Genomic DNA, 27,616 nt, shown 5'->3' with positions numbered 1-27,616 from the left:
AAAAAGGAAGTTAAGAGCTTACTTTCTATATTTTTCTAAAAAAGTATGGACAGTGTTTTGAGCCCAGGAAACTATTTCACAAATTTTTATAAATTAATGAAAAACTTCTGCAAGTCAGAGCTATTTTCCACCACACAAGTACAACATTTAACTGTCCTGAAGTAAGTTATCCATTCCCATGTGAATTACAGGAGAAGAACCTTATTAATTTGCTGTGCCTCTTTGTGGACAGCTTCAGTGGTTGCTAAGATTTAATAGTAATAGCCAACCCTTTAAGACTTTGTCCCCCCAAACAGCAGGCACTTAAAAAAATTGCTATACAGTACCCATTCTTCCCTCTACATCATTCTAAACACTGGACATACAACTCTAGTTAATATAGTAGTACACACTAGTTTTCATTCACTTTTAATACAAAATGAACACAGTTAAACTACACTTCTCAGATATACATAGGATACAACTGCCTTGCTCTGCTTACTCTAAAGTATTAATTCTGGATCTGTAAGGTTCTACTGCTAATCTTTGCACTGAAACCAAGACTTCCAAGTGTGACTAATTTTGGATGCCTAATTTTACATAATTTAGTTTTCAGAGAGTGGTCAGTTCAGCCCTTTTTGAAAATCCAGACCCTTCAAAAACTGTCAAGATGAGGCTTAAAATCGCCTGTCACATTTGAAAGTGTTATGGTTTTCTAAATTAAAACCCAAATTTTTGGTTCATTTATATAAAGAACTATCGAGCATTTTCATGAAAGTGTTCACTTCTGCAAAGTGAGCAGGTTCCAACTTGTTCACATTAAAATACACACCAGTGTCAGTTCCCATGGATATCCATAAGAGCATAGTCTTGCCCCTTAAAGTAGCTGAATCAAGGAAAATAGGTTTTTTAGAAGCACCCATTAAAATTTAAGCTTGTAAAAAAAAAGATTAGATGTTCAGGACCTTTGTCCTAAAATTTGACTGACCAGTTGGATTCAACTATACCGATATGCAGCATCCACCTTAAAATTGTTACACAAGTAGAAGTGTCTGGTTAATTTAGAATGTACAGTACTGTGTAGTGTACAACTATTTCACATTTTATGGTTAAATTAACCTCACTTTCTAACACTACACATCCAATGGACCAGCTTTTCTATTAACCATTTAATTGCGTCAATTTAAATAGAGAAATAATTGTCTCCAAAACTTAGTGTGATCGCTTCTTGTATCTGATAACTGGGTTATGAGGTGTGTGAATCATAGTTGTATAGTTTACAGTAGGAAAATATCCATTGATGAGATCAAATTCATATACACGAAGCAGAGTAGACCAAATAGTCTTAATCTGAACATAAGCAAAGTTTTCTCCGATGCAACGATGACGGCCTAGAGGAAAATCCAAGAGGAGAATAGTTAATGCATTTTGTAATGCATCTTGAGCTAAAAGAAAGAGTTAAACAATTTGCTTTAAATGTACACTGCTTTCTTTCAACATGTTTAAACAACTGTTTATGGCACCACTTCAGCCAAGCACATACTTAAGACTAATGGACATCAGTAGGACTTGAGGACGTACGTATATGTTTAACAGCCACAGCACTGCTGGTTAATGTGAGTATATTGTTTTGATTTCAAATCCAACCCTACCTTCACAGCAGCAAATCTCACATACTATCTACAGAACAGAATCTGCTTTATTTTCTTGGCAAAAATCTTCATTAATTCAGCATTCAGGGAGAACACACATTGAAAAGTTATTCCCAAATCAGCCATAAAAAAAAACTTTCCTCTGTTGAATGTTATGTGTACAATGATGCAGTTATTGTTGCCATCAGTGAAATGTTTCACAGTGAACATTAGTGTAGTTTTTTCCCCTTGACAATAAGTAAACAAACTTGAAAGTCATGGATGTCTAAAGATTCCTTGCTTACTGCTCCAAGCAACAACTAAAATTACATTAATTGAAATAGACAAAACTTTTTACTTCATGCATTAAACAGCACTTTTACAGTCAGTTTCACTTTTTCCCCATCTGATCAGTCTCCCATTTGAGAGGGTCTTTTACAAAGCAAAAAGAGAAAAAAACTTTCAAAACTTTGGACAGCGTGGGTATAAAACCACAGTGGCATGGACTCAAGTGTTGTACCAAAAAATACGTCAAATGGACTAGATTTTAAATTGACTAAGTCCCTTTAGTTTAAAAGTGAAGGTGCCATTGGGTAACAGATGTTTGAATTAAGATGCTGCTATTTTATCAATGCACTGGTTCTCAAACTCTGGATCAGTACCCCAAAGTGAGTCACAACCCAATTGTAATGGGGTCACCTTGGCCAGCATTAGACTTGCCGAAATCCAAGGCTGACGCCCTAGCTCCAGCCCCACTTGGGGCAGCAGGGCTCAGGCTGCGACTCCTGCTCCACCCCCTTCCCATTGTCAGAAGGGGGCCATGGTGCAATGAAGTTTGAGAACCCTTAAGTCCTAATGCAATTTCTTACTGTATCATTGGACTTACCAGCACCAAATGGCACATATGCAAACTTCTCTCCAGCTGCAGGGTTATCTTGGAGGTAACGGTCAGGTTTGAATTCTAAACTTTCTATCCAAGAATCCTTAAGTCTGTGATTAACTGTGGGAGATACGCAAACCTGATGGCCAGGAGGAACAGTATAGCCAGCAACAGTCTATAAGAAAAAAAATAAATAAATAAAGTCCTGTTACAAAAAACAGTTCTCCCTTTTCCCTTCTACAAAAGGGTCATCCTCAACTTGGTTTATAAAGGTGTTTTGTTTTTGGGTTTTTTTTTTAAGCTAAACAATTAGAGCAGTCTAACTGGTCAGACCCCATCTGGAATACTATGATTAAAAAAAAGTCTAGTCACACCAATGGTCAAGGAAGATGAATTCAGTCAAAACAGGTGCAGAGAAGAGCTATTAGGAAGATATGGGGAATGGAAAACCTATAAGAGATTAAGAAAGCTTGGCTTGTTTACGCTAACAAAATAAAGGCTGAGAGGAGACAACTTTAAATAGCTCTTCTCTCTCTCTTTATAAATGCACCAAGGGTAAATACCAAAGGACAATGTTGGCATAAGAATAAATTGATATGAACCGGCCCTGAATAAATTTAATCTGGAAATTAGAAGATTTCTAGCCAGCAGAGGAATGAGGTTCTGGAATAGCTTTCCAATAGGACTAGTAGGAGCAAACAACTGGTTTTAAGATACAGCTTGATACATCTGTGAATAGTAATATAGGATGGAGGTTGTCTGCAGTAGTAGGGGACTAGACTTGAATACCAAAGAGATCCTATGTTCCTAACTAGGTACTGTATTCAGATGGAATATGCGCTAGGTACTGTATTCAGATAATTGTAAAACATAGCCTATGAACACAGAGTGAGCTCATTTCCCCTGCACAACAAATTCTTCTTTTAAAAATTAAAAAAAAATTTTAAATGGTGCAGGCTCCACAATGACTTTCCAGTTTTGGTGAAAATGTGTTGCATATTAATCACTATGCCCAGTGATTATACTTTCAAGAATACTTTGCTCCCAAACTGCCATCTTACATACAGCAAGTTTATTTGGGACACAGTATGCAAGTAAATATAAAGACAAAACAAGTACTGCCTGCATAATATAGTAAAACAGACTTTACAGCAAAACAACGAAGTTATGTGACTGCAGGCTAGGAAATGGGGCCAACTCTGCTTGGGGAGACTGATCAAGACTGAAAGTAGTAAAAAAAAAAATTAAAGAGAAACAAAGAAAGGAAAGGAAATTAGCACTGCCATCCTCTCTCTCAAGTGTTGCACCAGTGGATACACCATTCTGCGAATCTTTAGAGCCCTTTTGGTAATTATGCCCCAGGCTTTTTTTATTTATTTATTTATTTATTTATTATTGCTCCAGTTTACTCATTAATCTTTAGATTCTGTTTCACCAGCCCCCACCAACTGAAGACAGAATTTGGAAAGATGCATGTTAGGGTGCAAGATGCTGCCATTACTACTGTACTGTGTCCCCGTGACCCTCGCCATGACCAGGCATGTCACACGAGCAAGTGTTGAGCTTATTTTCACACTCAAAGCGCCTCCTATTGAAGGGATCTCTTACTACAGAAGATTTCGGATAATGCATCCGATGAAGTGAGCTGTAGCTCACGAAAGCTTATGCTCTAATAAATTTGTTAGTCTCTAAGGTGCCACAAGTACTCCTTTTCTTTTTGCGAATACAGACTAACACGGCTGCTACTCTGAAACCTACAGAAGATTTGTGGATCTCTGTGTGATTTTTGTTCATTTAAAGAAAATTTAAATAGGGAAAAGACAAGATTAAGAAAATTTGTCAGTTGCATTAGAAGCAATATTGGGCACCCAATCAAGATAGTAGCCTGAAACCTTGAGAAATACCTGTGAAGACAAAAGGGGTGTTTTGAGAAAGCGCTCTGGTTTCTCATTCATGCATACAAAAACGAAACAGAACAGCGTGTTACACAAGAGAAAAAGCTTCCTTTCCTTGGAGTTAAACAAGGTATTTTCAGAATAAATGAGCCTGTGTTACAGCTCCCTCTATTGTTTAACTAGGCTGAGATGAAAATAGTATCACTTTTTTCCCCCTTAAAATATGTTATACATAGTAATATATCTGATCACCAGCTTCACTTGTTCATTCCCGCTACAGAGCTTCCAACAGAACTAGACCTCTCAGTACCCACACACGTGAAAGACTTAGCTGCAATGCAGTTAAGGTGATTCAAGTGAGCATCCAAACACTACAAACAGTAAAAATAAAAAAGTTTAAAAATCTGAAGTTAAGCATGTTCTCATCCACATCATAGAACAGCAGTTATGTAAGATTAACCAAAACCTAAACACTCCACTCCAACATCAGTTTCTCTCTCACCCACCTGTAGAGAGGTTAAAAAAAAAAAATCTATTGTTTGTGCCCAAGGGGACAGACAGAGGTAATCAGACTGCTTAATATCAGAGACATATAGGCCTCATTTTCAGATAGGCTGAGCACTGACTTCAGCTGATGTGCATTGCAAAGCATGTGTGAGGTATATCAGGTAAGAAGGGCAGGGTACTAACAGGTTAGAAAAACTGCAAATCAAACTAAGACCAAGAGGAAAGAGATGAAAAATTCACACTAGATAGCACTGTATGTTTTTCAAAGTACAAAAGGGACAAGTGTCAATGTAGGAGACAGAAGGCCCTTCAGGAGGAAGCAAGATTAGTTTACCAACAGAAATACCACAGTACAATAAATAAAGTTAAATATATTAATTTTATATTCACAAGTGCAGAAAGTTCCAAGGCAGGGGAGATCCTGATCTTTATGTCCTTAAAATAAAAAAGCTTATAACACACCCACAGCACTGGTGATTTAGCAAGGTACAACAAAAATGCCACAACAAGTTCTCTGATAAACAGATTATTGCTGCTGGCTCCCAAACTCTTCATTTTCCCTGGTCTGACAGGAATAAGCTGAAACCATCCAATTCCAGTCCTATGCCCCTGTGCTAATTAGTGTTCTGCACACTGTGCAGCTCACTGTACAACTTGCTTATCTAGTTGGTGACATTTGCTAAGTTAAAAACCTAGTTTGGACTTGCATCCTTTCCAACTGTCATTCCCTATCTACTACAGATTTACAATTGATGTAAATTACAGCCACACCACTGATCTGGACAGAGTCAACAAATATGCTCACCTGGGGAGTTCTGGCCATTCTCATCATGGTCATTATAGGAGGTCTAAGCCTTAAAGTTTCTTTTAGACAGCGGTCCAGCATGTTCAACTCCTTCAGCTGCAAATATAGTAAACTTTATCAGTTTCCTCATGATTTAGGAAAATTTAACGTTCATAAAGCAGTGTTTTTCCATTTGTGATAAGCTGCTCATATATTAAATACACAATTCCAAATACATACTTCAGTAGCTACCCTGTTTGTTTCTGCTTTGACTGAATTAAAAAAATTCCACTCTCCAGGAGGTGATACTAGAATACAAATTACCACCAAAACCTGCTTTCATTCACCAAGTTCAAGGATATGAGCATCTAGCATCCATGTGACAGATGCTGTAATTGTAACAGAGTATCTGAGTAAGAGTTTAAATTTTTGAAAATTTATAAAAAAGTGTTTTAAAGATAGCCTGAAAATTATATAACAAACAAACCTGGTCATAATTTAGGGGCTTCAAGTCTTCTCCACAAACTGTCTTCTGTTCTGCATAGCATTGTTCCTGTATTGATTTGTCTCTAGCTAAAAAGAAGCCAAGCCAAGCACTGGTGGTAGAAGAGGTATGCTGGCCTGCTAACAACAACCCAATAAGCATTCCAGCAATCTCATCGTCTGTCAGCAGACGGCCATCCCTAGATTAAGGAAATAAACATGCTAGCTTTACTTGATTAGGTATCCAGATATAGTGCTATACATTCACGTTAAGTGTTTGATTGTAGATACTTTTAGCTTCAGTTTTTTTCCTTCCTCCAGCTGGGGAACTGCAGATGCATGGGAAAGAAGAGAGATTGCAAGGCAAGGAGCTAGAGAAAGAGCTAGAGAGAAAGTCATCACATAGCTGCCATGAGGGAGAAAAGCAACAGCTATCTGACAGCTGCCTCCAACATTTGGCTAAGCATCTACAACAAATAACTTCCTAACCTTTTGATCTACACTTAAACACAGCTAGTAATGAACTTGGCAAGACCACACTTTGTCTGCCATTTGTGCGTGTAATTTTACTGACTCAATGCACAGACTCAATTCTTTTTCTTTCTACTGAGAACAGAGGTGTGAGAAAGGGTCTGTCAATATATATCTATATCCGTGGTAGAAGAAACTGCTGAAAGATTTCAAAAGAGGCTTGAGGGCAACAGAAACTAGAGGCATCCAGCAAGGGTACAGTTGAGAAACGAGGCATGCAACAGGGGTACAGTCTAACTCCTGCAGTACATAATGGAAATGAAATTAAAAACCAACCACCTTGATTAGTCTACAGAAATTGAGCTCAAAAGAGTTTTTGAAATATGGGACTTGAAGATGGAAAGCTTCCCAGCCTTCTTAGAGATGATTAGAAGACTAAAAACTTTACTGGAGACACCAACTGTGGCATATCCTCTCTAGAAGAGACTTCTGATAAAATCTGCATTATGGAAACACTGAGGTGACCTCATCTAGTGGAGTTAGAGCTCCTTACCGTAAGGATCGATAAATAGGCTGGATAAGTGAGATGGAAAATGAGGCTGTTATGCTGACTAAAGGGTGGGGAGGGATAGGTTTTGTACCCATGTAACATCTTTCTTCTCTATAATTAAGATAAGGAAGCCTAGCTCCCTGAGCTTTGCATAGTATTCAGGTGGGGTATTTTAGTCTGATTTTTCTTTACACATTTTTAAAATCAATCTTGGTTTTAAGAAATCTACTGTTTGGGTGCTTCACACATTCTACACCTAAACAAAATGAAATCCTTCAGCCTTTAGAGGGAGGTGGCAAGAAGGCCTAAATTCCACCCATTATCCTCAAAGTGGCATGGAAAGAGGTGTTCTCTCCAAAAGCCAATAGAAAGCTGCATATAAGAGGAGAAAGCCAAATAACCCAAAGAAGAGACATGAGGAGGATGGGTGGGTGACAAGAGTCATGTGGTAATGGACTTGGAAAATTTTGGTAAATGAAGCACTTCCCCCTTACGCTTCTACATGGCAAGCCTTCAACACTCACTTACTTATAGGTAACATCCAGCAATGTTTGGAGCATGTCATCCTCCCTGTCCCCAGATTGCCGGCGTTTCCGGATTACTTTATAGAAAATATTCTTTATTTCTCTGTGTGCTCTGTCTCTACGTCTGTAATTCAAAGCATTTTTATTAGAGTCTTTGTATAAAATAAACACACAAAATGCTGTAAATACTTTATCAGATGTGCAGAATTTTTCTTTGTAAATAAATCAGTGACAATCCAAAAGATTGTGAATAAGTATTTTAGGCATTTTATCTAAAAGTTTTCACTAGTCTTTAAAAGGAATATTTAAGAGACATGTCAGTCATTTACTACCAAAATATTAACTGGGTCATAGTAATTTCAAATACCAATTTGAGGAGCAGAACAGATTAGGTATGTGATCCAATAATGTAATTACATCAAGGAGTTCTGGGACTATGGAGTGGATATGTGCATCACAGTACAATGTACGCACCAGAAACACAACAGAATACAAGACTGGGAAAACTGGTTCAAGCTCCACTGAGCTGATGAGATGGGCCAGAGAGAGAGAGAGAGAGAGAGAGAGCTGCTTTGTGTTACAACATACCCCAACCCTCAGTGCAATTAAGCACAAACATAACTGTGTTGTTGCCTAAACTGGCCTATACCATAATCATGTTCATTTAGATTAACTATCCTATAACACTTTGCATTTGCTGAAGCAAGCATTTGGCATAAGCAGATAGGAAACGTGTCAACATCGAGATACATTCTATAGCTTAATGCAAGCTAGAGAAATACCTTCATGGACCAGTACCTGGAATGCTTGTATCCAAAACAAAGATAAGGAAGAAACAAGAAGTTTGGGAATTGGGACAAGCTATTGGGTTGGATTTTAGTGACATGTAAAAAGAGAGATAAGTAACTCATAAAAATCATCATATAAATACTACCCAGCTGAAATGTACTACTCTGTGAGCACATTATCTGCAAAAGGTGAATGTAACATCACTGCATGAGATGGTTTCCCAGAGATTGGGATCAGAGAACCTTTTCCCTGTACATTATTATTGGCTTAGAGCAATAAAGCTGACAGACGTTATTTGGTTTATTGAACATATTTCATAACGAACCAAAACGTGGTCAAGGAGCTGACTATACAATTTCAACAAAAGGATGCACTGACATCCAGGTTTCTGCCTTCCAAATGTCCTGAATGGGGAGGTTTGCCAGCAAGGCCACAGAGATAGACTGTGCCCTGGCGGAATGTGCTTTCACATTGTTGTGTGGTTACAGACACTGATAACATGTCCAGATACACTAGGCAATCCAGTTTGATATTCTCTGTGAAGATATGGCCTGCCCTTTAAGACCCTCTGCACAGGCCAGGAGCAGTTTGGGCAATTTTTGGAAGGATTTAGTGCTGTCCAGATAGAACAAAATGATTCTGCACACATGTGACAGTACCCTCCAGTGTGTAGTGCTGGTAGGAAATTCTCCAGCACATGCAAACTGGCCTATATTCACCTAATATGGAATATGTATTGACTTTATCACTTGAACTACTAATTTGCTTGACATTAACCAAGCACTTAAGTGCTTTATTGAATAAGGGCCTATACAATTATACTATGCAAAAAAAAAAAATTTGTGGTAGCCATTTTAATTCTAAAGTTTTAATACAAATGAATTTAAGACAAGATGCAAACAAACCCACGTGCTCATGCAGAACTTGAAGGATCAGACCCAGTATAATAAATATCTTACATAAAAGTTACGTTTTGTAGAAAATGAACAAAGCTACAAAAAGTGCTTTGAATTAGAACAGTACATACTTAAATTACATGCATTAAACTTAGGCAGCTCAATTATACTGAATTAACATGTTTAGAAACCTCCCAAACCCACATTCTTAATGCTTTGACTCCAATTTAGGTACTCGGTAATTGTGGGGATAACATTTAGTTATGCTGTAATTGTTATGCTTTTAGGCACACTATAGATCTTATGCTTTTAGATGTCAGTTAAAAGCAACTGTCTTCCTAATTTCTAGATGAGGTTACACCATAAAACAGTGTTTTGATAGACTCCCCAACAGGAAATATCCTTGCATTTAATTTTTATTTAAAATTCATATTCACTTAAAACATACTTTAATAAAGAGCTGAAACAGGCACAGAAGTATCTTAAGTACATCCAGTTTAAAGTGTTATTTTTGGTACCTGAAGCTAGGCAAAGGAAGCCAACCTGGCAGAAGCCAAGCTGCATGAGTAAATCCCCCATCCAGATCAGCATACAGTTGTGCCACCTTCTCATTGAGTAGGCTTCTGATCTCCTTCCCATGTAAACAATGACTTGCTGTCAAAATTATGAGCTCTGAAAGAGCTTCAAACAAATCTGAATAAAGGGAGGAAAAGGAAAAATCAGTCAGCACGCATTTTGGGGAGATGGTGTCAACATTAACAGGCCACTACTTTCACTTCTGCCAAAAAAAGTAACAGAATACACAGAGAATTTTAAATAATTTTTTCCTCTGTGTTTCTGAAAGTGTTCTTCCACATATGGATCTCCCGGCCTAAACACCCAGACCCCCTCCACTCCCAGAGCCCAGGGAGAGAAAAAGCTTGATGCTGGGTCCTGAGATTGTGTGGAGTTTCCTGCACACCACCTCTTTCCTTCCGGTAGGGTGACCAGATGTCCTGATTTTATAGGGACAGTCCTGATTTTTGGGCCTCTCTTTTATATAGGCTCCTATTACCCCCCACCCCAGTCTGGTCACCCTACCTTCAGGGCATACTGGGAATTGTAGCTGCCAGGAAGCCTCCAGCTCCCCCACCCCCAGCAGTGTCCTATATTTGCGAGCTGGGGAGTCAGACTCTGCAGGCTTTAACAGCCCATCGTGGCAGCCAGAAGCTCTGCAACACCAATTCTGCCAGAACAAAGGACATTCTGCACAGAACATTAATTCTGCATTGCACAGTGGCACAGAATTCCCCCAGGAGGAACATGCTCATGATGAAGCAACCCTATTCAAATCAATGATATTTGGGAATAAATGCTCACCAATAAAATGGACAGGTGGAGTCAATTTTTTCTGATTAATTTTTTTTAATCTAATTTGGTTTAAGAGACTGTTTTAGTTAAGGAAGTACAAATGGTTTCAGAGTAGCAGCCGTGTTAGTCTGTATTCGCAAAAAGAAAAGGAGTACTTGTGGCACCTTAGAGACTAAAATTTGAGCATAAGCTTTCTTGAGCTACAGCTCACTTCATCGGATGCATCCGATGAAGTGAGCTGTAGCTCAAGAAAGCTTATGCTCAAATAAATTTGTTAGTCTCTAAGGTGCCACAAGTACTCCTTTTCTTTCTACAAACTGTTTGTTTCTTTAAAGAGGATGCGAGTTATTGATCTTGATTCTGGAACAAGGGAACAACATTTAGAAATGCTAAATTGCTGGTTTAACAGTGAAAATATTAGGCACAAGTGGCCTAACCCCTGCAAAACTATCCTAATTCAGCCGGAATTGTTAGGTTGGGGACAAACTACAAAGCCAAGAGCAAATTAGCTATTTACACCTACTACTAAGTTTGAGAGTGGCTTCATCCTCCCCTGAGCTTTAAGTAGGCAAAGGCATTCCATGCTTTGTACCTAGTTCTTCTGAGCATGGAATGTCTGATAGAAAGGAAGGACTGGTCAAACTCTATTAAAAATGTTCAAGTAGATTAAAATACTGTCATATGAAGCTAGTTTTGTCTACTTCGTGCACTACCTTCAGTGTAACTTTTCAAAACACAAAGCATCAGATCTTGCTTACTTCTTTCTCCACCGTCTCCCCAGGATTTGAAGTACTCCTTTGTTTCTTTTTCAATTACAGGTATGTGTTGTTTAAACTGAGCTATATTCAGCCCAGTTTTTAGCATTTTCTTTTGTTCCAAAAACACCTGCAAGGGTTAAGATATTAGAGGTACATCATTACAGTTTAGTCATTAATAGCGTATTGCAAGTGGTACTAAAACAGAAAAGACAGAAATAGAAAAATAAAGAAGTTACTGTGGACAGGTAGTACCTTCTAGAAACTAAAGTAAAATGAAATCAAGATTAGGACTCCACAATGACACACGCTTTAAAAAATTCCAGAACAAAATTAAAAAACAAAACAAGCTATAAACCTGAAATTCCATTTGAGTTTAGCTGCTTTGGTTTTCATGTAAGAATGCTTGCTTAACGACATCCAAACCGCAACAATACTGTGATGGAGTTGCATATCTCTTAAAGTGTCAAAGCAGAACTCATTTATCATATTCTATATTAAAGTCTGGCACTACATTTGGCTAACATTTTCAGAGTTAAATAGAGTTCCTAAATCACTCGAATAGCTAAACAGCACCTGCAGATCCTATCTACTTCCATGGGAGCTGCAAATGCTTGGACACCTTTTGAAAATTAGGCCACTTATTTAGTGCTTAAGTTTAGGCACCCAAATCTGAAAATGTTAATTAAGTGTTGCAACACTGAGCCAGAAAGGGTTAAGCAACTAGCAGGCTAAATGACCTGAATTCAAATTTTAAAGACATATTACAAGAGTATATAAATGGTAATTAAGGCCATTCCTTATAATCAAGCCCCGTCAGGTAGACTAGAGCTTTGAAATGGAAACATGTATTGTTACAGAATTAGAGGTAAATACTAATTGTATGTGCTTATTTCTATCTTGTTAGATGTTAATCATGTAAACAGATGGTTCCTGTCCATTACTATACTCTATCAATTCAGAGATCAAAAGGGAATATTAACATTTAGATGAAACTTGTGTAATATCAGTCTATACTGCTCTTTGAAGTTTGTAAAAAACTGTTTATGAACTGCTTAATGGATAATTACCTTATGCTGATGAATCCAACTGGTTACCTGAGTACACATAGGAAATGAGAGCTTTTATTTCAAAACCACTATTCTTCACCAAAGGAATGCACCTGCTGTCACAAGACTATTGATAGCCTGCCAGAGATCTAAAAAAGATCTCAGATCTGCTTAAGCTTGGTCAGGGGAAGCTTGAGTTGTAAGACTGAGGTCTCCAGCTCCAGTCTGGATTACCCTGCTAATTCTCATTGAAGAATCTGAACAACAACAACAACAAAAATCTATATATGGACTGCCTATTTGGACTATCACCTAATTAACCGATCCTGGAAAGAACTTTTTGCATTTCAGCAGCTCACCATCTCTACTATGAAACTGACCTAAGAACTTGATTCATAACTGAATAATGATCTTTTAACCAATACACTCTTTTTTAATAAATCTTAGTTTAGTTAATAAGAATGGTCTGTAAGCGTGTACTTGGGTAAGATCTGAAATATTCATTGACCTGGTGGGTAACGTGTACAATCTCTTGAGATTGGTAGAACTTTATATATGAACAACAAGATTTTCAGTGTCCTCATCGTATCTAACTTGGCTGTCTGAGTGAGAGTCCAAGGCTGGATTGCTTTAAGGGAACTATGTTTTTGATTTCTGGGCAACCAGTGAGGCATTGTAGAAGCCATTTTGTTGCTGGCTTGGTGAATCTAAAATATAACCAGCACTTTTGAGGATCTGCCCCATTCTTTGCAGTTTGCCCTGACTGAGCAATCTCAGTGTGCCCCCCCACCAAAAAACAATCACTAGCGTACTCTTTATGTATTCAATTGTAGTTAAATTACCATTTTTGTAGCATCATGTAGTTTTCAAAGCAAAAATATAACTAGCCCAATAACTACAGTAATTACAAATATGAACTAGTTCATTAGCGAATGGAATCTCTCACTGGATAGGGCATACCAAGAACGTTACTATATAGCAGTTAATTGACATACTGGAGTCAAATTCCATGGTTTGAATGCAGAAAGGAACAGAAGATCACTTGATATGGTATTAAGCTTACATATTCAGCCCAGTTACCCACTAGCTGGGTACATAAAGAGTAGTCTTAACATGCTGTATTGTTTGCCAGTAAGACTGAGTTTCCAAGAACCGCAGCAGTGCTTCAGATAGTGCACAGGGGGTGCATTTCCTTTGAAAGCAAGAAACAGATAGGATATCATGAAGCCACTAGGGAAAGGTAGGGAGCTGTATGCCAGCAATTACTATGCAATAGGATTTCCTGAAGCTTACATGTTTCTTACTGCAGCCCTGCAATTGCTTGCCAACGTGGAAGGGGTTGGACCATGGCCCCACAGAGAGACCTCCTCTGAGGCACCAAGAAACACTGGGTGTACTAGCACTTGCGCCACAAGCGCAAGTAGCTACACCACTTCTGCCCTTTCTACAGGGCTGCTGAAAGACAGGACAGGGCTCTCTGTGGCCTTGCCCCCTAGCACAGGGAGGCTGTATTTTATTAATCTGGCTAAAATACTCACTTAAAAATGACACTTCACTGTCACCATTAACCTATTTTTATCAGTGATCATTTTAATGGATGGAATGAGGAAGGTGGTGGAAATTTTTACAGAGAAAAGAGCAGAGACTCAAAAGACCAGGAAAAGGGAGAGAAACAATGGGCAGAAACAGCAATTGGCTAAAGGAGAACATTTTCTTCCTAATGAATGTGACAACAACACAAATGAACAAAAGCTTCAGATGCTACATAAAGACCACATTTCTCCTTTTAAGCTCTGTGCAAACCTCCTACTCATGTTGGTGTACAGTCCACTCTGCACTATGGAAAGTCTTGAATTTAGATCCTAGCCACAACCAAAAAAAAAAAAAAAAAAAATCAGAATTACATCCTCTCCTTCAAAAAGTTTGATTTTCATAGCACAGCACATGACATACTCACTGGGGCAGCTTTAACTTATTATGCAATATGCATCCTAGTTGCATCCTGCCAATCTAGTACAGACCACAGTAACTAACAACCTCACACATAATGGGAAGTGTTTTTATAGCCATGCTAGTCCCAGGATATTAGTGAGATAAAGCTGGTGAGGTAGTATATTGTTTCTGAAAAAGATATGCTTTCAAGCTTACACAGGATCTGAAAAAGAGCTCTGTGTAATCTTGAAAGCTTGTCTCGTTCATCAATAGAGGTTAGTCCAATAAAACATATTACCTCATCCACTTTGTCTATATCATTTTAGATGACTGTCATATTATAAAGAACATGATTAACAGACAAAGACTGAACTCATGCTGTTTGTCAAAAACAAAAGACAAAAACTCAGAAGCAGCAGCCCAAGCATATCCACTAATTTCCACCATCAAGCCTCAGTCCTGTTCCAAGTGGCCTACGATAGGTGAAAGTTAGGATTACAGAAAAAGAAAATTCTCCTTGTAGCCCCATGAGAAGCTCTGTGACCCAGGAGTGCACCAGACAGTTTCTATCCCTCTTGTGCTAGAGCTATTCAGCAGCTCCGCCACTGCCTGGGAGCCCCAGGGAGAGCAGGAAGGGAGCTCAAATGTGTGTAAGCCTAGCAGAGTGCCTAGTAAAGGATGGCCGCCCACACAATCCAGGGGAGGGCAGAGGGAACCTCCCCAATTATCTGCACCAACCCAGGTTACAGCAGCATAGGCACAAGTTGCCTGAGGACACTCCAATCTGACAGAGGACCACAAGAGATTATATGCCACCTGGGAATAGCTAGAGCACAACATACTTCACTCATTCTCCCTCTTCCCCCTGGAGACATAGGAGCTAGTAGAACAGGGAAGATTTTCTGCCCCAAAACATGGGGCCCCTTGACCTTGTTCAGGGTAAAGAGGTTGGACACCACTGATCTAGATACTTACATGGTTTTCAGTGCAGTACATGCACCTCACCAAAAAACAAACAAAAAAAAAAAAAAAACCACCACACACCTCTCCCCTTCACCTGCAGTGGCATTAAAGATTAGCAAGCTCCGTCCGCTCTAAATTTTCATGTAGCATATGAGGAAGCTTAATCAAAGAAATGGGTTTGGCATTTAGTTCTGAAAGCACAGAATCAATGGTCATTCTTATATTTTGTGAGTTTAAGTTCCAAAGTCTGAGTCTAGCTCTTGTGACAGTTCTATCCAAGTTAACAAGTATCCCACTGACCAAGTTTCACATCAGGTACTGGTGTAAGCACTGTGTAAGGTAGCCGTTGCTGAAGGTTATGGTTGGAGTGAGAAACAACCCCTCAAGAAGGGGCTATCTTGAAAAGGACTTTCAAGATCAGTGAAGAGATCTTTAATGGGTTCTGTTTGGAAAGGAGAGTACTGGGATTATTTCCAAGCAGATGGGCTGCTGTACTCTACCAGCTGAAGTTTTCTTCTCCTGTTGTGCTTCAGGCTCTTACTGCTACTTCATGTTTTGGGAATGAAGCCAGATAGAGGAAGTAATTTTTTTTTTTTTAAAAAGAATCCAAAACTGACCTAATTTGGAAATTCATGCTATTGAACTTTTAGCTAAATTATAAATGCTGAGGAGGTTTTCAACTCACATCACTGTCATCATTAGTGGGGAATTTTATTTTAATTTTACAAAATTACTGTACATGAAGAACAAAACACTGAAATCTTGGTTGAACTACTGATAGAAGTGAGTTCCTGACAACAAACTTCTACTAGATTTTCAAAAGCAAGACTAGATTCTTCTTTCATGAGTGGAAACTGGCAAATGTGTGGAACTGCATTCTAGGATCACTTATATCTGGTTCTTACTGCTTTCAGAACATGCACACATTGTCATTAAATTGTAATTAAAGTTTTTTAATTTTTCCCCACTCAAAAGTTTCAGCAACTGAATGTTATTAACTACAAAGAAATTCAAGTTTACTTTCATATTTGGAACAATTCCTCAGCAAACCTCTTTAGGTCAACATTTGTTAGTCATTAAGTCAATATTCTGTCTATACTTGTTTCAGATTTTAACTAACTTATTGCCTCTTCCCAGAACCTTTCATAGGTTCCAAAAAACAAAAGAAAGCCCATGCAAACACTCACTTATCCTTCCCAGCCACCAAGATGACAGCTTATGGGTTTTTAAAAGTGCATCTTAGAATGGGGATAGCATTGGACAGCTTGGTTGAAGAGGGGAGTTTAGCATTTAGCTCTGAATAGTGAAATTAGCAAACACTTATTTCTGCTGGCAGCAAGTTTCATGTTCTTGGTCCATTCTGAAATGGACGTGTGGGCAATCTGCAGAGGTATTCCACCTTGCTGCTTTCAGCATGGCAAATACAGCCACCTACTGGTTTGATTAAAATTTGAGCCAGTCAGCCTTAGTTTAGCTGGTTCTTCAAGAATGAAAGGATTCTGAAGGCCTCATGGTTCTAACTTTCTCTTTTCTTCCATAGCAGTTTATGTATGCCACCACTATCCCTCTCTGTAGAATGGGAATATGCTTCTGAAGCATGCAGCCGTCCCTAGCACATTAAATAACTATCAACCTCAAACTCTCAGCTTTTACTTTGTGCAGTACTCCATCCTCCCATAGTTAGGGAGGAAGGTCTGCTGCCTCTCTCTCTAGTCTCAGCCTCTGCAAGAATACAGGGCAAAGAGGGTAGAGGTAACAGAAGGGTTATGCTGCTGTCTGCTGCACTGAGGAAACTCAATACCACCTGCTGGTGAGGACAGAAGTGCAAGGTTTTGTAAAGAAAACCACTAAGCACTTAGATCTGGTACTAGAGAGAGGGACTCTGGAAGTGGCTTGGGGAGTTGGTACCGCCTCATATTTGTATGGACAAATAGGCCGGGTAGGAAAAAAAAAAAAAAAAAAAAAAAGAATCTCACTCAAGCTCCCACGGAAAGGACTGAGCCTAAAGGTGCTCTTAGGCTAAAAGTAAACGTCAGTGAGGTGCTGCAGCACTCAGGAAGTATAAGCTCAAAGGAGGAAGGAAAACAAAGAAGGCTAAGTTGCTAGTTTTCCACTGTGGTGGAAAGAGAAGGTCTAACCCACAAGTATTGTCCAAACCAGTAGATGGCCATATAAAAAACAATACCAGAGTCTAAATGTGTTCAGCCTTTGGTCGCTCTATGCCTAACAATCAAAATGAGCAACTGTGTTGGCAAACCATGCTACCAGAATTTCACGGATATTGTCAATCCCCATCATATAGTCCAAACAGCCCACGGCAACCTTGTCAGAATTTGATCTGCACCCTAGATGTTTAACTGACTTTGTACTCAAGATACATACCGGGTTAGGTACATCATAAGCAACTCCCTTGCCAAAGACTGGTGTGGTCAGTCGAGAGTATACATCCTCTGCATTCAGGTCTTCATTTTTACTGTTGAATATTAGAGCAGCAGCATCGCTACCCAGTAGGTAGGTAAATGTCTTGCCCACCATAGTGAAGCTAAACACAGGCCCATACTGAGGGGGGGAAAGGACAAGTTAGTTTAAAATAATGAGAATCTGGAAAGTTATAAAAAAGTGTTATCCTTATGTAGAAACTTTCAGATTTTAATTGCTTCACCTCTATATGCTCACAATACTACTGAAGTGCAGCCACCTCTGGGCTGCTGTCCTCCTTTCCCATCTAACTAGACAACTGATGCATAGCTTGCACTGCACACTGGGGAAGAATGGAAGGTAAGAGGGGAGAAGTTTAACTAAAGGTAATAAGCACAAGCCCCTACTCTTACAAGAAGAGACTAAAAATCATGTAACGGGACATAAATACCTGAAATCAAACTTATTTTTGGGAAAAATCAGATTTATTTGAGGTAATATCCAAGATTATAAATAAAGGATGTGTGTTGTTCCTGTTTACTTGGTTGCATTTTGTGTCTAATGAGTCAGTTTCCATTTTCATTTGTGTGGAGGTTTTCACACAACAGGGGGAAGACCTTCTTTAAAACAGGAAGGTGTGAAACCACAGAAATAGTAAGGGGACATGGACGTAGAGAGGTAAAGATTTTCATGGCAGAGAGCCTGAAACCTTTGAGAACCCTCGGGATTTCCAGGCTCCTTGCTTCAGAAATCAGAAGCTAAGCCTCCGCTAGAATCTGAGCTTCCAGGCTCCCTGCCTTGGAGAGTAAGTCCTGAAAGCCCAAGCTCCAGTTGTATTTGGGGGAGAGGGATAGCTCAGTGGTTTGAGCATTGGCCTGCTAAACCCAGGGTTGTGAGTTCAATCCTTGAGGGGGCCACTTAGGGATCTAGAGCAAAAATTGGGGATTGGCCCTGCTTTGAGCAGGGGGTTGGACTAGATGATCTCCTGAGGTCTCTTCCAACCCTGATATTCTATGATCACTTTCTATTTCCCAGGGCTTTCAGGCTCCCAGCCCCAGGACATATAGCCTGGAAATCATGGTATAGCAAGATGGATTATTTGTTGAAATTTCAAACCCAAAATCACTTTCATGAGAATTTATGGGTTTAACAAACCAGTACTTTTCAATAAAACACAACCAACTCTACTTTTAAGGTTTTCTTTGACCAAATCCCCATGAAGTAATGTGCATATTATTCAGTTTGTCCACTACACATTCATCGAATCAACAGTACCACAAGTCAAGCTTGTGGTTCCAGAAAGTCTAACCATTAAGCTTTCTTCTGACATAATTCAGACACTATGAGTACAGGATCAGTATCATTTCATTTTTTTCCCCGGGCTACCAAAAATCTTGGTGCAGTTGAACACCCAATTATTCATAGTTTATAATAGACACTCATTCTTCAAATAGTCAGGGTAGGGGCCCAGTCATATTCTGACCTTTTGAGACCCAAGATCAGCAGCAAGGAAGAGACCGAGAAAGAGAACCCAAGTAGTGTCAACAAATGGTAAGGTAAGTAATTCATATAGCTCATTGGATAACTAGTGAATCAACTGGCAGGTGTCCCTCAACTATACGTACACTTATTTGAAATCAAGTCACATCCACAACTGAAATCCAGGGATGTGACTGTTTCATTCATAGTCTGGGAACATGTGGAATTCCATTGGCAAGCTAATGACACAAAGGTAAGGGAAATGTCATTTGATTAGTAAAAATCTACAGAATCACAATTTCAATGGTGTGATCCTCTGCGGCTTGGGAGGGGCAGGGGACTCACTGCCCCTTGCCTCTGCAGTTTCCAGTCCTCCGGTTGGTGGAAAAGTTAATACAGTGTCGTTGGAAACTGGAGAAATTATACCCAGCTCAACCCATGAGCACAACGGTACCAAACATGACAAACCTAGAACAATTATGTAGATACATATTCGACAAAGTGTTTAAAAATCAATATTACGACACTTTGAAGAGCTACACTGGTGGATGTTTTCCAAAAAGCAGACAGATAAAAATTGCCACTGATAACGGGTACATTTATACAGCTATGACAGAACATACATTGTACAAAGATTATTACAATAGCAGACACAAAAGTATGTCTTGTGAGGCGTCATTTGAAAACTCATAATTTGCTGGTTATTATTCTGGTAAAATATGTATGGCAACATTGTATGTAAAGTTATAAGATTCCATTCTATGGTGTTATTAATACATGATCCAAGTCTGGGGAGTGGCCAAAGCAGTTCATCACAGAAAAATAGCAAGCTGATGCCTTAGCCAGGTGTAATCAAGGCCAAGGAGCCATTACCTGTTAAGTGGCTATTCTTTGGCAGGAAAGAGGGCGTGGGTGAAAAAAAATCTACATCTTGGCAAAGAAACAGCATAGAGTTCCCATCCACACAAACTGCCTGTCACCATGCTCTTAGCTGGAAATACTTCTTAAAGCAGGGAGAGGATTATAAAGAGGAAGGGAAGGGAAGACACCCTCTCTCTCTCTGCCAATCATATTCATGGCATCTAAAGGACAAAGGAAGCAAGATAGGCCTGGGGGAGGAGTTCTGACTTAAAGAGTTTGGTCAGTAATTTTCTGATGTAGTGAGAAAACTTGCTTTGAATCGAATGTAGCTTGTTAAGTATTAGTAAACATTTTCTTTATTTTTCTTGTAATCATTGCTGACTTCATAGAATATCAGGGTTGGAAGGGACCTCAGGAGGTCACCTAGTCCAACCCCCTGCTCAAAGCAGGGCTAATCCCCAACTAAATTTGTCAAGCCCGACTTTAAAAACCTCTAAGGAAGGAAAGGAGGAGTACTTGTGGCACCTTAGAGACTAAAATTTGAGCACAAGCTTTAGTGAGCTACAGCTCACTTCATCGGATGCATGCAGTGGAAAATACAGTAGGGGGATTTTATATACACAGAGAACATGAAACAATGGGTGTTACCATACACACTGTAATGAGAGTGATCAGGTAAGGTGAGCTATTACCAGCAGGAGAGAAGAAGAAAAAAAAAAAAAAGCTTTTGTAGTGATAATCAAGGTGGGCCATTTCCACCAGTTGACAAGAACGTGTGAGGCACAGTAGGAGGGGGGGGGGGGGGAACCCTGGGGAAATAGTTTTACTTTGTGTAATGACACATCCACTCCCAGTCTTTATTCAAGCCTAATTTAATGGTGTCCAGTTTGCAAATTAATTCCAATTTAGCAGTCTCTCGTTGGGGGTCTGTTTTTGAAGTTTTTTGTTGTAATATTTCCACTTTTAGGTCTGTAATCAAGTGACCAAAGAGACTGAAGTGTTCTCCGACTGGTTTTTGAATGTTGTAATCCTTGATGTCCGATTTGTGTCCATTTATTCTTTTACTGTCCAGTTTGGCCAAGGTACGTGGCAGAGGGACATTGCTGGCACATGATGACATATCACATTGGTAGATGTGCAGGTGATCAAGCTTCTGATAGTGTGGCTGATGGGATTAGGCCCTACGATGGTGCCAACTGTGTTTACATCTATTCAGGGGACAACGGGCTTTGTTGCAAGGATAGGTTCCTGAGTTAGTGTTTTTGTTGTGTGGTTGCTGGCGAGTATTTGCTTCAAGTTGGGGGGTTGCCTGTAAGCAAGGACTGGCCTGTCTCCCAAGATCTGAGAGAGTGATGGGTTGTAGATCCCTGATGATGCGCTGGAGAGGTTTTAGTTGGGGGCGGAAGGTGACGGCTAGTGGCGTTCTGTTATTTTCTTTGTTGGGCCTGTCCTGTAGTAGGTGACTTCTGGATACTCTTCTGGCTCTGTCAATCTGTTTCTTCACTTCAGCAGGTGGGTATTGTAGTTGTGAGAACGCTTGATATAGATCTTGTAGGTGTTTGTCTCTGTCTGAGGGGTTGGAGCAAATGTGGTTGTATCGTAGAGCTTGGCTGTAGACAATGGATCGTGTGGTGTGGTCTGGATGAAAGCTGGAGGCATGTAGGTAGCATGTAGGCAGGTAGCGGTCAGTAGGTTTCCGGTATAGGGCGGTATTTATGTGACCATCACTTATTAGCACTGTAGTGTCCAGGAAGTGGATCTCTTGTGTGGCCAGGTCCAGGCTGAGGTTGATGGTGGGATGGAAGTGGCTGAAATCATGGTGGAATTCCTCAAGGGCTTCTTTTCCATGGGTCCAGATGATGATGATGTCATCAATGTAGTGCAAGCAGAGTAGGGGCATTAGGGGATGAGAGCTGTGGAAGTGTTGTTCTAAGTCAGCCATAAAAATGTTGGCATACTGTGGGGCCGTGCGGGTACCCATAGCAGTGCTGCTAATTTGAAGGTATATATTGTCCCCAAATGTGAAATAGTTGTGAGTGAGGACAAAGTCCAGCCACCATGTTTGCCATGACATTATCGGGGATACTGTTCCTGACAGCTTGTAGTCCATCTTTATGTGGAATGTTGGTATAGAGGGCTTCTACATCCCTGAAAACACCATCCTGGCCACTATGAAGATCACCGATGGATGTAGAAGCCCTCAGGAAGTCAGTGGTGTCTCGAAGATAGCTAGGAGTGCTGGTAGCGTAGGGCCTGAGGAGGGACGTCTACATAGCCAGACAATCCTGCTGTCAGGGTGCCAATACCGGAGATGATGGGGCATCCAGGATTTCCCGGTTTATGGAACTTGGGTAGCAGATAGAATACCCCTGCTCAGGGTTCTAGGGGTGTGTGTGTGCAGATTTGCTCTTGTGCTTTTTCAGGGAGTTTCTTGAGCAGATGGTGTAGTTTCTTTTGGCAACCCTCAGTGGGATCAGAGGGTATTCCATCACCTCCCTAGTGCTTCACCATCCTCCTAGTGAAAAAGTTTTTCCTAATATCCAATCTAAACCTCCCCCACTGCAACTTGAGACCACTACTCTTTGTTCTGTCTAACCTATGTCTCACTACTTCTAGTCACTTAAAATCTCTTCCTTTGTAGTTAATAAATTTCTGCATATATTTGTCAAAATAAAAATATAGTCATGCCAGTTTCAATTATTTTGGTAATTTATTTCAAAATACCTGTCAGCAAGTAGGTCTGTAACAATACAGACAAAAAAATACTCTGCCAGGAATAGACAGTTAAAGAAACCCCCTATGACAACCAAGTTCCTGTTTCTCTGTTATGCGTTTATTGAGCGCCTCAGTCTGGGTGCGTCATGCATGCCAGCTGGGCCTATCTTGAAAAACTCTTTTTTTGGCCTGCTCCCCTAAGGCTACCATATGGAGCTTCCCAAATAGAGAACACTGTCAGGAGAAGTGGGAGCTGGAGAGGGGCTTATAGTTGGGGGGTGCTGGAGGAGTGGATGTCTGGCTCCTCCGAAGAGTCCAGTTGCAGGGCCAGATACCCGCATCCCCTCCAAACCACAGTCCAACCGTGGGGCCAGACACCCACACTCCCCCTCTTCCCAGAACCCAGCTGTAGTGTGGCCCCCCAGCCCAGACACCCACACTCCCTGTCCCCCAGAGCCCAGCCCTCTACATCCCCTCTGCCCCCAGAGCCCAGCCTCAGGGCCAGACACCTGCACTCCCATCTCCCAGGTATACAGAGGAAAAAGCCACCTGATGCTGGCTTCCAGGCTTGTATGGAGTTTCCTGAATGCTGGAAACTGCAGCTGCCTGGAACTCTTCAGCTCCCCCTACCCCGGCAATGTCCTCTATTTGCAAGCTGAGGAGCCAGGCTCTCTGGGCTCCAGGGGTCCCTAGTGGCAACCAGCAGCTCTGCAGTACCAATTCTGCAGGCGGGAAAATGAAATTCTGCACAGAACAGTAATTCTGTGCAAATTCTGCATTGCACAGTGATGCAGAATTCCCCCAAGAATATTGTTTGTGAGCAACCCAGGCAGGGAAGCTACAGCAGCAGAGCATTGTAAAGATCACCCCACGCTAGAGGAAGGGTGATGCAACTACCCATTATCACAGAATATCAGGGTTGGAAAGGACCCCAGGAGGTCATCTAGTCCAACCCCCTACTCAAAGCAGGACCAAACCCCAATTTTTGCCCCAGATCCCTAAATGGCCCCCTCAAGGGCTGAACTCTCAACCCTGGGTTTAGCAGGCCAATGCTCAAACCACCGAGTTATCCCTCCTCCCATTAGACTGGACTGTACCCTGGTAGTCACAACCTGTTATTAACAAGGCAAATTATAAAGTACTGGGATGGGATGATTGAGCAAATCCAAAACTACACTTCCCTATCGGGCATATATGGTCTTTGAGGATGAACTGATCACACCAGTTTTGTGTAATATACCATGCGCTCCTGAATCTATCATTCAGCTAATCAAATGTTTGTGTGAAAAGACCAAATGCCGACCCCTTGCAAATGTTTGACCAGCAGCCTGTCCTGTACATAGATGTGCAAGTGCAGCGTGGATAAGGATCAATGTGACAACATGTCAAGCAGTGATGCCCTACCTGGCGACAACATTGAAGATGACTTTGATGAATACGTTTTCAGTTCTGCATATCAAGGCCAACTTATCTAGAATTACCAAAGATCAGTGTCTTTTTTATGTAAGCAATGCATCCCTATGTTAAAGGACAATTCAAAATATTAATTTTTAAATATTTTTCTCAATTACATAATTGTTCTAAATTTATTATGTTTGGTACCATTGTGGAAAAAAAGGCTTGTGGAAGATAAGCTTTCCATGTTTGTGGAAGAAAAGGCTTTTGAATGATATCCAGCTTGACCCACTTCCAAAGACACTGCATTAACAAACTTTCCACCAACCAGAGGACTTGAAGCTGGGAGCCACAGAGGGGCACCAAGTCCTACCTGCCACACCAGAAAGGATGACACCACTGAAATTATGATTCTGTAGATTTTCATCAATCATATTATCTCTCCTTCACCTTTCTATCATTAATTTGTCCACAGAACGAGGTATTACTACATTATGTGCCCACACTATCAAGGTTGTATGGTATATTGAACTCTAGCAGACAAAGTGTAAATATATCATTCCAAGAAGATTCAAAATTATCCAAATTCTAAATAGGTTCTGGGAATACAGAAGGAAGCAGAACAAATAAGAATATCCTAGGTACATTTAACCACTCATTAGACAAGACTCACCTTTTCATAGGCATTTTCTAAAAATTCAATAGGACTTTTTCCAAATGCTATTGCATGTCCAAGAAAAGGGATATTAGAGGAAATATAAGGTGGGTGTTTCTGCAAGAGAACATTCATTTAACATTTAGATCAATTCTTCTCTGAATCAAATACTGCACTAGGACTGCTGACATATTTCATGGTTCATTATGGGAATAATAGGATTCAACAACTCACACTGGCCAAGAACATAAATGGATAAATAGTCATAATATTACTCATGTTATGGCACCTACAGCTTTGGATAAGAGACTGTTATCAACCAAAGAACTAAAGATAGGAAAGATTCAAATAAATACTTCTGGAGACTGATTAATGAGACTAGAATAGAAAGATACAGTAAATGAAAAGATATGAAGCCCACCGGATAACAGATAAGGCTGCAATGAAGTGTCATTCAATAAAAACAAAACAGCTCTGAAATAAACTTCCAAACTGGCCTCAGTTTTATGCTCACAGGGTGCAGGGACATGTATGTAAATGCATTTTAAAAAGCTTGTTCCAAGAACTCAGTCCTACTTGGAGTCAAAGGAGCCTTTCCTCTGCATAATAGCTAAGGCAGTGCCCCATCCGATTGCACTGCTCCAGTGGGTGTGCAGCTTGATACGCAAGGCATGAAACAAAGCCAAATACAGTACGCCGCAAATCCTCACCCCTACAGTCAGCTCTTCCGTGGGGGCAGCTCTCTGCCCAGAAGAGGCGCGCGCACCGCCTGGTTTCTCCAGCCAGGAGTCAAGCGCATCCTTGCGACCCGAGGCTTTGGGCTCCAAGTCGGACCCGGGCACCCCAGGGCTAAGTAGGGCGGAGGCTGCTAAATGAGGGCAGCAGGCTCTTCTCAGGCAGCCCCTTAACGCTGCGGGTCTCGCTGAGCGGCCCTCTCCGAGGCAGGCAACACGGGCGCCTCTTCCTCAGCCCCCCGATGCCCAGCCTGCTGCTGAGTAACCCCCCCTCGCCACCCTGGCTCTGGGGGGCAGCAGCCCCTCCCTCAGCCGAGGTCCCCCCCGGCCCCATAAAGCCTCCCGGCCCCGCCCTCTCAGCCCCCACTCTAAAGGCCCCTCTCCTCCGCCCCGGACCTACCCCTTCGCCGGGCCGCGGCTGGGGCCGGGAACCCAGACGCAGCAGGTAGCCCAGGCTCAGCACGAAGGCGGAGGCAACCAGCAGCAGGGAGAGGGGGCTGCCCGTGGCCACCCGCTCCAGCACGAACCCGCCGACCTCCAGCAGGCTCAGCATCCCGCCTCAGCTGCAGGGTGAGCGGTCGCACGAAACAGGCGCGCCAACCGTTCAGCTACAGCGGCCGAGCCGAGCCGAGCCGAGCCGCGCCTCCCCACCCGGGAGGGGCAGCTAACCACGCCTCCACGCGCTGGGCTGATCTCTGCCTATATGACGACCACCGTGTTCCGAACCAATCGGCACCCGAGCGCCGCAAGGCGACCTTGCGGGGCGGGCGGCGAGGAGCGGATTCGACAGGGCGCGGCAGCCAATCGGCAGCCGCTGGCTGCCTCGCCAGGGTCGGGCGGCCGGCGTGGAATCCCCAGCCGGGGCCCGCTGAACGCTCCGAGCCCTGCTGCGGCTCTGGTGTAAGCGCTGTCAATGGCGTTATGCCAGATTACGCTGGCTGACCCGTAATCTCCACTGCCGGCCTAAAGTGCCTTTTCTGGGCATTTCAAGCCGTCCTGCTGGTCTCCGAGACGAGGCGTCTCCTCCTGCGCTGCAGCCGATGAAGTGAGCTGTAGCTCACGAAAGCTGATGCTCTAATAAATTTGTTAGTCTCTAAGGTGCCACAAGTCCTCCCATCCAGAGGGAGAGACAGCCCCACCGCGCACGGACCGCTCTCCCTAGTCAGCGTTGCATGCGGGTGGGATGAGTGTCACAGTTTCTGGGACATAGGCCTGCGCACGGGGTGTGCCGGATGTGCCCAGGCACACCCTAATCAAGGCCGCCGCAAACGCAAAAAAAAGGGGGGGGGCGGCCGGATTGCTGGAGATGGGGGCGGAGGAGTTCGCGGGGGGGGCGCCCGGCCCGGCCCGACCTGGCCTCTCTTCTCCACCCCGCTTTCCGCTGCAGGGGCAGAAGCTTGGTGGTGCGGTGTGGCTCTGGCTCTGGCTCTGCCGTGCTGCTCCACGGCAGCCAAGCTCCTGCCTCTTCCCCCAGCGTGCTGTGTACTCACCGCTCCTCCATCAGCTGTGTGCCGGGCAGAGGGAGGAGGAAGTGGAGAAGAGGCGGGGGCAGGGCCTTGGGAAAAGGGGGGGAATCGGGGTATACCTCCTCCAGCCCCCTGCTCTGAACCGCTCGGGGTAGGGGGCTGGGAGCTCCCCCACGACCCCAGCCCCCCTCCCCTGCAGCCCCTCCCACACACTCCCAGACCCCTGCCCTGACTCCTGCACCTCCACACGTACCCAGCCCCCCACACCCCATGTCCTGACTCCTGCACCCCCCACACACGCTGCCCTGACTCCTGTACCTCCACACATACCCAGCCCCCCACATCCCATGCCCTGACTCTTGCACACACCCCCACATCCCCACCCCTTGCACCAAATGGGGAGCTCCTGTGCCCTCCTACCCACATATCCACCTGCACCCCTCACACCAAACAAG

At 42.1% G+C, this 27,616-nt stretch overlaps 1 protein-coding gene and 1 long non-coding RNA gene across 2 annotated transcripts; both read right to left on the bottom strand.

Annotated features, from left to right (window-relative positions):
- Positions 1-74: 74 nt before the first annotated feature.
- On the bottom strand, positions 75-27,208 carry LOC119851586 (lanosterol 14-alpha demethylase). Its single transcript, XM_038391654.2, has 10 exons — positions 26,096-27,208; positions 24,980-25,078; positions 17,821-17,997; positions 11,498-11,624; positions 9,908-10,082; positions 7,709-7,828; positions 6,164-6,359; positions 5,698-5,793; positions 2,497-2,665; positions 75-1,370 (listed from the first exon to the last, which is right to left on the bottom strand). The coding sequence occupies exons 1-10, from the start codon at positions 26,246-26,248 to the stop codon at positions 1,192-1,194; spliced, it is 1,491 nt and encodes a 496-aa protein (XP_038247582.1). The 5' UTR covers positions 26,249-27,208; the 3' UTR covers positions 75-1,191.
- LOC122459005 lies at positions 3,879-4,342 on the bottom strand. The gene is made up of 2 exons (XR_006279413.1): positions 4,245-4,342; positions 3,879-4,097 (listed from the first exon to the last, which is right to left on the bottom strand). It is a non-coding gene; the product is annotated as an uncharacterized LOC122459005 (long non-coding RNA).
- Positions 27,209-27,616: the final 408 nt, after the last annotated feature.

The sequence above is a fragment of the Dermochelys coriacea genome, chromosome 2 (assembly GCF_009764565.3).
Source record: "Dermochelys coriacea isolate rDerCor1 chromosome 2, rDerCor1.pri.v4, whole genome shotgun sequence".
NCBI classification, from domain to species: domain Eukaryota; kingdom Metazoa; phylum Chordata; order Testudines; family Dermochelyidae; genus Dermochelys; species Dermochelys coriacea.
Note: the sequence above shows the minus strand (reverse complement) of the source record. Positions and strands in the feature narration are given on the sequence as shown.